We start from the raw sequence: 13,937 nt of genomic DNA, 5'->3' as shown, positions 1-13,937 counted from the left end.
AGTAGGGTAGGAAATCTGGGGAGGGGGCAAGTCCCAGCCTATGGAAAAAATAACAGAAAATTTCTCTCTATTGAGGGATTTTTTTTAAAAAATGCTGTCTTGCTCTAGGTGGTGGCAGTGCACACCTCCCAGCAGTTGGGAGGCGGAGGCAGGTGGATCTCTTGAGTTTGAGCCTAGCCTGGTCTACAGAGTGAGTTCCAGGACAGCCAGGGCTACACAGAGAAACCCTGTCTCAAAACAAAAAAACACCACCATCTGGGACAAATCAGCACATATATTGTCTTTGCCTTTCCCCTATGCCTGTGTCCTTTTCTGCAGAACTCTTTTATTTTTTTTTTTAATTTTGTTTTTTCGTTGTTGTTTTGTTTTGCTTTGTTGGCCAGGCCAGGGATTCAGCATGTACCCTGGCTGTCCGGGAATTCTCTGTGGACAAGCTGTGGAACTCACAAAGATCCACTGCCTCTCCCTCCCATTGCTGGAATTCAAATGTGCACACCATGCCTGGCTCAGAATCAGAACTGGGTCTAAGAACTGCCTTGTTCTCCCTAGTCTCTGGAGTTTGTGATGATCTCATTTCTAACATAGTGCCCTTCGAGGTTGGGCATTTCTTGAGTTTAATATTGGAGGACAAAGCTGTCAGTAAGAGGGCGTCCTTGCAGCTGCTGTCAAGAGAGGCAGCCAGCCTGCTCAGCACAGTGGCCTCCAGGTCTGCCCCGCAACCTAGACAGACTCTGTATCAGGAAGGGAGAAGAGACGGGAAGAGCCTAACTGTCCTGCAGATTCAGTGGCCGCATTGGAATCCGCAGCAGGGGGATGGTAGATTGCACTGTCTTTATGTGGGCAGCCTGCCTCCTCCCTGTCCGCTCCAGACCTGCACCTGGAAAGTCTGCGGTCCCAGAGAACAGGGATTTGAGAAGGAGGTGGTATCTGCCCGAGAGTCAGAGAATAGGGACAAGAGCTTGAGATCTTCCAGAAAAGTCCATCACCTCTGCAGAGTGACCTTTCTCAGACACGCTTCAGGGTCAGGTTTCCTTCTCTTGTCTTTCTCAGGAATGTGCCAGAGGAAGAAAGGAAAGGGGGGTTGTGAAAAGTTCCAAGACTTCCCCACTCCTTTCCACCTTCCCTGTGAGAAAGACAAAGTGCTTTCTGTTAATGACAGCTATGGCCTACGTCTGAATTCTTGACTGAGTACCAGCAGGTGTCAAGTGCTATGGTTACTGACGTAGAAGAGACAGGCAGAGATGAGAGCCGGGTCGCTGCTGCAGGTGTGAGTGACCACAGCTGAGAACTCCACCTGACCCAGCTGAAAAGGGTCGTCATTGCAGCCAGCGTAAGGGTGGAGTGCCCGTCCCCCAGATGCTGGGGCCCTGCTGGTTGTTAATGTGTAGATTTTACTCCAGGGTTATTTTTATGTTTTAGAGATGTGAACACAGCCGTGATGGAGTTACTGATTATGGCCTATGCACTGAAGACCGCCTGTGCCAGAAACATCATCGGTGTCATCCCCTACTTCCCCTACAGCAAGCAAAGCAAGATGAGGAAGAGGGGCTCCATCGTGTGCAAGCTCCTGGCTTCCATGCTGGCGAAAGCCGGTGAGTGTGACCAGAGGCCTGGGGTCCCAGCGCTAGATGTAGCCCCTCCCTCCCGCAGGTCAGGTTCCACCTCCGTGTCTGGTTTGGGACCTGTTTCTCTACAGACTCGCTAAGGACACCTTGTTTCCTGTCTCGTTGTTCGGAGGGGCATATTCTTGGTTCCCCTCTGTCTCTAGCAGGTGCTGCTTTAGCATTTTCTCTGACCTGTTTGTGTTACTTGGCCGCCATTTGTCATCTGTATTTTAACTGGCAGGCTTGTCATTCTTGTGACCTCATGCTTCAGGCCGACTCTTTGCCTCAGTTGGAGGTTAATTGAAGAGACTTTCTGTCAGTGTCTCCTCTCCCCTCCCCAGCTCACACTTATGTCCTGGGTAGCCTTCCCACTCTGTTCCCCGTGTAGAGCAGTGAACACTTCCTGCCTGTAGAGCAGACAGAGTAACACTGGACAGTGGCTGAGGTTCCCCTGTCTGCTGTCCGAACAGTACTGCTTCTGTGGTCCGGGAGAGCAGTGACCTTTGACAGCATGCAGTGTGTCTGTAGATGTCCCTTTTCCCTGAGAACGCCCTCACACATCCTTCCATCGTAGAGAGGCACTGGGCTTCTCCGTGTCCTGCACTTGTGCCGAGTCTCTTGTTCCTTTGCTTGTTTCTGAGGTAGCCATGGTCTCCAGCCGTTGGTTTAGATTCTTTGCTGAGGGCGAGGCTGTCTTATTTCTCTGCTGTTTCACATTTGCTCCGTATCCGTATTTGATTTCGTTCTTCCTTCTCTCTTTTGACCGCACTGAGGATAGTGCAGCGAGCACACCCTTTTGCTGTAGCTCTTGGTCACTCTACTCCCTGCTGTTCCTTAGACTGACAGTAGAGCTTGTGTCCCTGGTTCCCAGTAGCCCTGCCTTCAGGCTTCTGGTAGGAAGCAGGAATTGAACTCCTAGTTTATGTCCACTGTGGCCGTTAACTTGTAGGGGAGAACTTTGTAATTTTTTGTTTTAAAATTTCAGGTTTAACTCACATTATCACTATGGATCTTCACCAAAAGGAAATACAAGGCTTTTTCAGCTTTCCCGTGGACAACCTTAGAGCCTCACCTTTCCTGCTTCAGTATATCCAGGAAGAAGTGAGGAGCCTCCAGCAGACCCCATGTCCTCAAAGACATGCTATTTAGTTTCCCCTGGCCTCAGATCTCACTATTGAAGGCACATCCCAGGAGCTCTCCAAGGCTCAGGGCCTGCCACAGCCAGAGGGCATCTAGGCACGGAGGGCCATGTCTTCAGACATTAAAAAGAACAGCCCCTCTGAGCCCCTTCACGCGTGTGTTTTCTAGAATGAGGGCTTTAGCAGTTTTGTCCTGATGTAGCAGTCAGTCTTTTGCAGCGATGAGTTGGTGATGATGACAGTCAGCATGAACGCTAGCACACGATTGCTGGCGTGGGTTCTTAGCGGTCCTGAGCAAGCATCCAGATTTAAGTGGTTTTATTTTTTTAAATAATGTTTCAGTACTTTTTTATTTTTCCTCCAAATCTAGATTCCAAATTACAGAAATGCAGTCATTGTAGCTAAGTCTCCTGATGCTGCAAAAAGGTAAACACCCCAGTCATTTCTGACCCCTGTGGCTACTTCTAAAGTTAGAATTAGTTTGGGAAGCCAGAGCTCTCAGTGTGACCAGTGAAGGTTCATGGGTTCCCGTTTCCCACCCCACTGTCGGATCGTCCCTGCAGCTTCATCTCAGCGCCCCAGACTGTACCTGAGCGCAGAGTTACTGTTTTCCTCTGGGGTAATGGAAACTAGTGAGGCCAGGAATGCTTTTGGGCAGTGGTCCTAGGTGGGTTTTTAGGCAATTTATCGGGCTTGTATCCCGGGCTGCTTTAGGTTTCCTTCATAGCTTAAGGGTGACCTTGAAATTCTAATTCTTTTGCCTCTGCCTCACGCTGCTTGGTTTACGTAGTACAGGGAGTCAGACCCAGAACCTCAGTCATGCTAAATGAAGACTCTGCCAACTAAGCCACGACCCCAGCCTGGCATTGATTGTGAAACATCGTTTGAACAAAGTTCTAGAAATGACTTCGTAGAATATTGGGGAGAAGGAACCCGAATTACCCAGAACCCAGCAGTAGTCCTGGCGCTGTTTATTTTAGGATTATTCTGTGTCCCCTCAAAGATGACTGTGGTTTGTCCTGGGATTGCTGCAGTGGCACCAGGGGCTGTGTGTTCTCGCCGGTGTTACCATTGTCAACCGTTGTCTTCCTCAGGGCTCAGTCCTATGCTGAGAGACTGCGCCTGGGGCTGGCTGTGATCCACGGAGAAGCCCAGTGCACGGAGCTGGACATGGATGACGGCCGACACTCGCCCCCCATGGTCAAGAATGCTACCGTGCACCCGGGCCTGGAGCTTCCCCGTAAGGTTCACTCTGTGGCCTCGCTTTTTGTTTTTATAGATTTATTTATTATGTATAGTAGTCTCAGTATTCTGTCTGCATGTATGCCCACACGCCAGAAAAGGGCACCAGATCTCATTACAGATGGTTGTGAGCCACCATGTAGTTGCTGGGAATTGAACTCAGGACCTCTGGAAGAGCAGGCAGTGAGTGCTCTTAACCTCTGAGCCATCTCTCTGGCCCAACATCTTCACCTATAAACAGAAGAAAATTCTGAATAGTATGAATGGCTAAGAATCAGCTGTAGGCTCTTTGGGCTGTTCAGCTATTTTTAAATAAATGGATACTGTTGCCTTCACGACCCCTTGGTAAAAGGAGAGCCAGGTGTTCCAGCAGGATGGGTAGGATAGGGCTTGTGTTAACTGACCTCTAGATGCAGTGAACAGCTGTATGTGGTGGTGTGGAGTCCAGAGCCTTCGGGTTTACTTTGGTGACATAGGCTTTGGCATCAGGCGGCACCTTTAGTTTGATTAGTGGGGTATCTTTGATCTGATACCTGACTGACTTGCTCCTCTTACTCCAAATGTGCAAGCAGTCACTCGGCAGACTCTGATAAGTGTGTGCTGCAGCAAGGCTTAAGATGTTTGGAGGAAAAAAGTTTCTCTCTCTCTCTCTCTCTCTCTCTCTCTCTCTCTCTCTCTCTCTCTCTTTCTCTCTCTTTCAAAATTATCTTTGCTATAGCTCAGAAGCAAAAGGTAATGGGGGGATCAGAGTTGGTTTCGGGACCCAGCTCAAGTGTGTGTGTGTGTGCGTGTGCGCACTCCCCATCCCATCAGAACCCAGCTCAAGTGTTTGCTCGCTCTCCATCCCATCCCTTTAACACTCTGTTGCTTTTTTGGTTTTTCAAGACAGGGTTTCTCTGTGTAGACCAGGCTGGCCTTGAACTCCGAGAGATCCCCCTGCCTCTGCCTCTCAGGTACACCACCACTGCCCGGCTGCTGCTTCACTTTCCTTTCTAGTTTTGTGTATGTTTTATATATAAAGAGTTTGTAATGTGTTTTTAATTTTACTTGGGTATTTTGGGTTTTTTTTCTCACTTTTTGAGGATTTCATAATTTTATTTATTTTTTTTGGTGCTGGCTGTAAAAAGAATTTGGCACTGTCCCTTCCTCCAGAGTCTCCGGCTTACACTGTTGTAGTGTGGGTGCCTTGAGCCTGAGCTCTGGTGCCATTTGATCCTGAGTACTTGACTGTCCAGATGAGACTGATTCTCATTCGGAACGACCTTAGCTCTTTGCTGTGTGCTCTGGAACAGGAGGAAAACCTTTGTTTTGTTTTTGTTTGTTTGTTTTTTGCCCAGGGCCTGACCTGTGGCTGCACATGCTTAGTTGGCATTTCTGTGGCCTCAGTTGATCCAGAGTGGCTCTTCTCTTCTTTGTCGCTGATGACCTTGACACTGCAGAGCAACACAGCCGTTATTTTGTAGACTATCCCTTAACTGGGACTTGCTTATGTCCTCACGCTGAGATTCAAATTTGGCAGGAATGTTACAGGAAACACGTGGTGTCCCCTTGCTGGAAAGGCTGATCTTGGCATCCTGGTTGAGCTGGCGCCTGGCAGGCTTCCTACTAGGAAAGTTACTTTTTCCTCGTCGGAAGCATACTGTGAATACCCCTTCTCATCATTCGCGTCTGTTGACAGCTCTCCTGACTCAGTTATTGAGGTGGCTGTTGACAGGTGGTGTCTTCTGCTGTTGCTAGTTTTGAGACAGTCTTGGCTCTGGAGCCTGGGCTTGAGATCCTTCTTCAGCCCCCACCCCACACACACACATAAAGTGCTAGGACAACTGGCACGCACCACCTTGCCTGGCCCCTCTTCCCCAGAGAGAGTGTGTGAGTGTGTGTGTGTGTGTACTCATGTGAGGTGCTTCCCTCAAGCTGAAGTTAGAGGCATTTGGAGCTGTCTAATGCAGACGCTGGAATCCAAACTCTGGTCCTCATAATTGAACAGCAAGCATTCTTAGCCACTGAGCCATCTCTCTAGCCATCCCCTACCCCACTCCCTTTTTAAGATGCTGTCTTAACGTGTTGCCCACCTGGTCGCAAACTTTGGAGCTGAATGTTACACTTGTTTCAGCCTCCCACATAGCCCCACTTAAAATGACCAAGTAAAGCTGAATTCTGCTGAGAACAGGGTCTTGGTGTGCGTGGCCTGAAATTCTCAAGCTTCCTGCCTCCACCTCTGGGGTTATCATATGTCACCATGTCAGACTGCTAACCAGCTCTGTGCAGAGCATTTGTGGCTGGAGCATCCTGGTACTGTGGGAAATGAAGAAGGACCTGTTAAAATTGGACCAGAAAATGGTCCAGGATTCCTGCTCAGCCACTAGAAAATTTAAGGTCACTTTTCCGTCTTGTGTCCTGTCTCTGTGAGCGGGGCTGCTCCAGCTCTTTCTCTTGAGTGAGTCAGTCAAGGAGGGTTCTGTGTGTCAGATTGTGTAGTCGGCTGTGGCTTGCCACCAGGTCATTATTACATTTTCCCAAGTACTTGACTAACTGGGTCTTGTGATTTGTTTCCTAGTGATGATGGCCAAAGAGAAGCCCCCAATAACGGTGGTCGGGGACGTCGGGGGACGCATTGCGATCATAGTGGTATGGAACTCATCATCACCTTTCAGTGTCAGAGGTGACACTGGTGGCTTAGTTAGTGTGGGTTCAGCATGACGGCAGATCCTCTGCACCCATCTGCCCTTCCTGTTCAGTCTCCTTTAAGAAAGTAATAGAATTTTTACAGAAATGAATGGAAATTAATGGGTAGCTGACAAAAGCCTAGTGCCTCCCACGGGAAATTCAGTACACTATGACCTTCATCTAGGGGTTCCGGGTCCCCTCAGACCAGCTCACACCATCATCCTCACATTTTGGGGCCGTAGGATAAGCTGAAGATGGGGCTTTTCCGATTGTCACCAGTGGCAGCAGATGTCCCAGTGCCGTCCGCTCTCACACATGACAGAGTCACATCTCAGTGGCTCCTTTATTTCTCTCCTTTCTGTGTCACCCTGTCTTGGGACAAAGTAAGCAGCATGCTGGCTCAGTGGAGTGAGTCAGTCAGCTTTAGCTGCCATGACACACATACCTAGGACTGGGGCTTGCTCTTTCTGCTGTCACTCACCCTGCATCGGTGCACCTTTGCTGTCCCAGGGAGCTCAGCCCTTGGCCCAGGCATGTGTCCTAATGTTCCTGAAACCATGTGCAGCAGAGACATGGTGGAGGCAGAGGCTGCTTGTTCGCTTCCTGGCCTCCCAGACCTGAAATAATCACTCAGGAACTGTACTAATAAAATCACTGCTTGGCCAATCACTTAAGCATATTGCCAGCTAGCTCTTATATCTTTTTTTTTTTTTCGAGACAGGGTTTCTCTGTAGCTTTTGGTTCCTGTCCTGGAACTAGCTCTTGTAGACCAGGCTGGCCTCGAACTCACAGAGATCCGCTTGCCTCTGCCTCCTGAGTGCTGGGATTAAAGGCGTGCGCCACCACTGCCTGGCCTAGCTCTTATATCTTAAATTAACCCATTTCTATTAATTTGTGTATCGCCACGAGATCGTGGCTTACCAGGCAAAGCTCAGGCGTCTGTCTCCTGGCGGCTACATGGCATTTCTGACTCTGCTTATTTTCTCCCAGCATTCAGTTTAGTTTTCCTGCCCTATCTATTCTGCTCTCTTATATTTCCTGCTCTATTATTCATTAACCAATAAAAGCAACACATATACAGAAGGACTTCCCATATCATTATTTCTGTCTAAATAAAAAAGGTTTTAACTTCAACATAGCAAGATTACATACAACAAAACAGTTATCAAGCAAGAATTATAGTTACAATATTTAGTCCATTTACATCTGGCAAATTAATGAAAATACTCTTATCTATCTTATTTTTGTGAGTCTATAAAGTTTTATGTCTATCTTTTATTATAACTAAGGAAAACTATAACTATCTATTCTTCAACTCCATCAAAGACTCCAGAAAGGATAACATTACCTAAGTTAACAGTGCATTGTAAGCAACTCCCAAAACTTCAAAATTGACAGACATCTCACTGCCTGGACAGTCACCTAAAGTTCTTCTGTGCCATTGGGGCATCCATCTTCAACCACAGATGCATAGTATCTGGCAGATTCTTTCATGAAGCAGGAACTCCAAAGGACCATCTCACCTTTAGGCAAGTTCAGCAGTCATCTCTCTGCGGGTCCTGCATGTGCAGTTCATACAGCATAACAGCAAGCAGTCCAGGCAAGAGCAGTTTCTTGCCCAAATGACTAACAAACTCCATGAGGAATCTCTTTGATGCCCATCTTCCTCTTGAAGTAGCTTGGTGTTGTCAGGAACAGATGTGTCTCACTGTCCTGTAAAGTCCTAAATTCTTAAAACATTTTAAATGCCATATTCTGTAGTCTTTGAAAGGTTTGAAGAATACCTATCTATCTGAAATATATCTCTGTACATCTAGAAAACCTAATTAACATTACTATTATAGATGATTTTCTATTAACCTGTATTTTTTAATTTTACATTACATTCTTTTTATAATTTTTTTTTAGATTTATTTATTTATTATGTATTCAGTGTTCTGCCTGCATGTATCTCTGCAGGCCAGAAGAGGGCACCAAGTTTCATTACAGATGGTTGTGAGCCACCATGTGGTTGCTGGGAATTGAACTCAGGACCTTTGGAAGAGCAGGCAAAGCTCTTAACCACTGAGCCATCTCTCCAGCCCTTACATTTTTAAATGAATTGCACAAACACAGTACCTTAATCAAGAGCAGAAATATACATAATAACAAAATTGACCTTAAATTTGTATCAATAAATCAAGATCCATACCAATGCAAAGTACCTCTATAGCATATCTCCCTTTAAATGTAAACAAACATTTATAAACAATATTTGGGAATTTGGGTGTAGTTCTATACAAATTGCTTCCTGCTTTTTGTTGGGTGAAGTAATTTTGGGGTTTGCAGAGACCTTTCAGAGGGTCTTGTTCCATCAAATCACATTAGTCTGGAAGCAATCCACAGGTTCTCATTCTCTGTGAAAACAAAAGCAGAACCTCTTTTCCAAAGCAACAAATCCTTAGACCCAGATTTTGAAGTCAAGATGCCTTTAAAGTATACATGTTGTTTAGCTTAGCAGCCCATACAATAAAATGTCTCTGTGTGCTCATTCACAGTTAGAAAATTCAGAGAAAACACAATAATATACATAATCCAGACTCTCTGTGTGTTTTCCATCTTTACTCTTTTAATCTGTGATTATCTGAATTCTGTCTCTTTATTTAAAGACTTTGTTTTAATTTTTAAAACCATTTAACAGTCTATATTCTTTGTCAGGGTCTAGCCCAGACATAAACCATTTTTCATACCAGAGTGGAGGCGTGGGAATAAAAAACAGCTCAAATGACTTTATCAGGAGGGAGCTTTCAAGGATCCTTCATGAAATCCTAAATTCACATCCTGAAAATCACCCTCATTTATTCTCCAAACAGCTTTTATACTAAAATGTGAACTGAGGGGAAATCCATTAGCATTCTGTTTTCTAGGTAGTGGGGAGAATGACTGTGGTCACTTCTGCAACGTGTTGACTGAATTAACACCTCTTTCCCAGGTGACCTCCTAAATTACAATAGAAGGAGCAGAGCAACATTAGCACATCCTGACCCTTTGCTTAGGATGACGTCACCATCACATTGTCTCAAAAGGCTGGATGATGCCTTCTGTGTGACAGGTGCAAATTGTGCCTTGAAGGTTGCTCAGAATTTTGGCCGCCATAAAATGTAGAAAAATGGGCCTGTATAATCCGACCCCTACAATTCATTTTCTCCTCTCTCTCTCTCTCTCTCTCTCTCTCTCTCTCTCTCTCTCTCTCTCTCTCTCTCTCTGTCTCTGAAGCCTATGTACATTTATCCAACACTGTGACCCATTTCGAGGTCTTTTTCCATCTGAATTTGTCTTTATTGTGTGTATATCTGTAATTATTTTCCGACCAGGGGTGTGGGCTGTTGGTTTTTTTTTTTTTTGGTTTGTTTGTTTGTTTTTTAATGCTGACCAGGCATGGCTAGGACCAACTCTGAACTTTGCCTGTTGGTTCTTCCTAGTCCAACATGGCAGAGGCATGCTCACTGCCTCTGAGAGCCATGCACACTGTTCAGGCTTTAGGGTCACAGCAGATCTACATCACCATTAAGCAATTTGTAACACGCTGCTCACATACCCCATTTAAGTGCTCGGCCTCCTAAAGAGCCAGAGCTGTTCCTGTAACTAGCATGAATCAGGAAGCCACTGTTTTAAAACCACAAGGTTTTTTTTGCTGCTAATACTGAGCCAGGAAGACCTCTCTTAAAGGAGCTGCCAGCAAACAGAGCCCATCTGGGGGGAAAACTATGGTTAAACTTTTTGCGTGTGTGTCTAGGATTCCTTTCCAAGCTCTCCCAAGTTTTATGTGGATTCAGATGGTACACATTGGTGCGTCATCTGTAGTTGGAGGTGCTGACTGTTTATCTCCTGGCTGCCCAGACCCTAAATAATCACTCAAACTGTATTAATTAAATCACTTAAGCATATTACTAGCTAGCTCTTATATCTTAAATTAACCCATTTCTATTCATCTGTGTATCCCTGCGAGGTTGTGGCTTACCAGGCATCTGGTTCCTCTGGTCTCACTGACTCCACCTTCTTTCTCCCACCAGTCAGTTTAGTTTTCCTGCCCAGCTCTATTCTGCCCTATCACAGGCCAAAGCAGCTTCTTTATTCATTAACCAATAAAAGCAATGGCACACCAGGTGGATGTCTTTCTCTGCGGGGTGGAGAGTGGGTGAAGCCACCTCTCTTTGTAGGATGACATCATTGACGACGTGGAGAGTTTTGTGGCTGCTGCAGAGATCCTGAAAGAGAGGGGAGCTTATAAGATCTACGTCATGGCCACACACGGTATCTTGTCTGCTGAAGCCCCCCGTCTGATTGAGGAGTCCTCCATTGATGAGGTTTGTCTGCTTTAAAGGGCTTAGGACATTCAGCTTGAGTCCAGGCTGCCAGTGCAGTTTCTGGGAATAATAAAGTTGACTCTGTTAAGTTGTCATGCCCCTAGCTAGGCTGCCAACCTGTCAACAGTACTTTTGGTAGAAGCACGTTCAGGCAGGTGTACATTTAAAAACTCATGTTGACAGTAGAGTCACATTTGATAGCTGATAATGGTTAAGTTTTGAATGGGGCTGGACATTCTTAGGACCTAAGTTCTGAGCCCCTGGACGCTCAGTTTGTAAAGTCTGTACATTGGCCAGATGAGGTTTTACGCTTATAGTCCCAGCACTTGAGAGATGATTATAGTTGAGCTTTAATCTAGGTCACATATCTAGACCCTCTTACAAGTCAGAACCAAGGTTGGGCTGTAGCTCAGAGGAACACACTGGCGTGTGTGAAGGGTTCAGCCCCCATACCACTAAAGAAACGTTTCGTGTGGAGCTGGAGGGGCTCTAAATTAAATGTTAGGTTTGCTTTTCTTTATAGCCACTCCTGACAGACGTGTAACTGTGCTCTCTCCATTGCTTCGCATCCAGGTGGTGGTGACAAACACTGTCCCTCACGAGCTCCAGAAACTGCAGTGTCCCAAGATAAAGACTGTGGACATCAGCTTGATTCTTTGTGAGGCCATTCGGAGGATTCACAACGGCGAGTCCATGGCTTACCTCTTCCGGAACATCACGGTGGACGACTGACCTGAGTGGCCGTGACCTAAGCCTGCACAGCCACGTGTCGGCCTGGAAGTGGGCTGCGGTAGAAAAAGTCTCTACTGGGCTCGTGAGGAGGAGACTCTAAGATAGGAAAGACAGGACTAATAAATAAATGACATAACCTTCTCTGTCGGCCATCATCGGCCCTGTTCCCTAACCCTGAGCAGACACTGAAAGCCCTACTGAGGTGGAAGAGAAGCCAAAGGTGGAGGCTCCCTCTCCTTCTGTTCAGTAGTGTCAGCTCTAGGGAAGGCAGGTGGGGTACTGAATTTGGCCAGGGAGCTGAGTGTTCTCACCCTGGACCCGGGTCTAACATGTCTCAGAGAATCACTTCTTCAGAAACCCCTGTGCCAGCTGCCATTAAACAGAAGCATCTGTGTCTGCCCTTCCTGAGCTAGTCAGGTTAGAGAGGACCCTGTCCCCAGCAACCATGTTGCTCAGAAGTTGCAAATAAAGGTTTCTTGTCTCTCTAGTGTCTTGTCTACTTTGGGGCTCCCTGCTCCCCCTAGATTGTGACAAACCCTGTCTGTTTTATGTGGGAAACGGTGGGCAGGGTCCGTGGTGGAGTGGACCACAGATACATCTCCCGCAGACTCCATCCCCTTCCTAGGCACTGAGGGCAAATCTGCGTGTGTATCTGTTCTAGAGAGTGCCGCAGGCCTCCCCCACGCTAAGCAAGTGTTCCATCACTGCCCTGTCTAGAGAGGTGGAGTGAGCAGTGTTGGTTGCCTTGCTTAAGAGATTACACTTAGCATCATGGTTCCAGTCCACACGGTCGGGAGGCCTGCAGACAGCAGAGCTTTCTGTCTAAGCAACTCCAGGTCAGGCCAGGCATCATAGAGATGAGGGGTTCTCGGGAAAGGAAGTGGGCTGGCTTATGGGCTTTGCTAGACAGGAAGGAGTCTTATTTGTACCATTGTATCTCACCACAGGGAAGTTTCCTCCCCTCTCTTACCCCTTAATGAGAAGGAGGGTTCCCATCCCACAATTAGGACTTGGTGCACAGTGGTCTTTTCAAGCACACAAACAAGTTACCTTCTGTTAACGATCCACATACGGAAAATTGAGCAAAGAACTCAGCTATTAAGATAATTAGCTTGGTGGTAGAGGAAGAACTGTGTGTGTGGTGGAGTGATCTAGACGTGAACCAGATGCTTCCCTTGGTCTAGGTGGCTGACTGGCCTGTGAGCTCCTGGTGCTAGTGTTCCAAGCACGCTTGCCTTTCTGTGTGGGTTTTGAGGATTTAGACTCGTGTTCTCAAGGTTGAGTCGTGAATGCTTTTCCCCAGCTTCATGGTGTATCTGAAAGTTTTCTGGGTTCCACCTGGTCCCATCCTTGCAGCTGCTTATAAAATAAGTTTTTGGAGACTTAATTATAATTGTTTGTCTGATGGCTCAGGCTTCTTATTGGCTAGCTCTACATATAAGCCAACCCATTTCTAATCTGTATTGCCACAGGCCCTGTTGCTAACTGGTACCGCTCTCATTCCTTTGGAGGCTGCTAGCCTCTCCAGGACTCCACCCTTTTTCTCCCTGTATCTCTGGATTTCCTACCTGGCTCTTGGCCAAATCAGCTTCTTTATTAACCAATGGTAATAAAACATTCATAGCATACAGACATCTCACATCATCATGGGGCTTTTTGTTTGTTTTGTTTTTCAAAATAGTGTGTCACCACGTAGCCCTGGCCATCCTGGAAGTCACTCTGTAGACCAGGCTGGTCTTGAACTTGAAGATTCACCTGCCTCTTTCTCCCAAGTGCTGGGATTAAAGGCACATACCGTGAGGTTTGTTCTTAACTAGTCAATATAGATAACTAGCTAGGTCTGTAGTTTTGAGCTAGGGAGTTAACTCAGTAAAGTCCTTGCCTCAGAAGCATGAGGAGACCTGAGTTCCATCGCAGAAGACCAGACACGGTAGCATTCACTTGTAATTCAAAGCATCGGGGGGAGGCAGAGAGAGACTGGAACTTGCGGACTTGCTGGAGGTGTCATGACACCCAGTCTTTTTTTTTTTTTAATTCTATTTTTTAAATTTTATTTATATAATTTTTATGTACTCTGCATGTACACCTGCTGGCCAGAAGAGGGCATCAGATCCTAATACCGATGGTTGTAGCCATCATGTGGTTGCTGGGAATTGAACTCAGGATCTCTGGAAGAGCCATCTCTCCAACCCTGACACCCAGTCTTA

At 46.5% G+C, this 13,937-nt stretch overlaps 1 protein-coding gene across 1 annotated transcript in view; it reads left to right on the top strand.

Annotated features, from left to right (window-relative positions):
- Prpsap1 (phosphoribosyl pyrophosphate synthetase associated protein 1) overlaps positions 1-12,217 on the top strand; it is a 35,127-nt gene extending 22,910 nt beyond the window's left edge. Inside the window, exons 4-10 of the mRNA XM_075990158.1 lie at positions 1,420-1,592; positions 2,590-2,705; positions 3,114-3,169; positions 3,838-3,983; positions 6,543-6,613; positions 10,852-10,998; positions 11,572-12,217. Coding sequence (XP_075846273.1) covers positions 1,420-1,592; positions 2,590-2,705; positions 3,114-3,169; positions 3,838-3,983; positions 6,543-6,613; positions 10,852-10,998; positions 11,572-11,730 — 868 coding nt within the window. The 3' untranslated portion in view covers positions 11,731-12,217. The remainder of the gene's footprint in view (positions 1-1,419; positions 1,593-2,589; positions 2,706-3,113; positions 3,170-3,837; positions 3,984-6,542; positions 6,614-10,851; positions 10,999-11,571) is intronic.
- Positions 12,218-13,937: the final 1,720 nt, after the last annotated feature.

The sequence above is a fragment of the Microtus pennsylvanicus genome, chromosome 11 (assembly GCF_037038515.1).
Source record: "Microtus pennsylvanicus isolate mMicPen1 chromosome 11, mMicPen1.hap1, whole genome shotgun sequence".
Taxonomy (NCBI): Eukaryota; Metazoa; Chordata; class Mammalia; order Rodentia; family Cricetidae; genus Microtus; species Microtus pennsylvanicus.
This window is presented reverse-complemented; position numbering and strand designations above follow the sequence as displayed.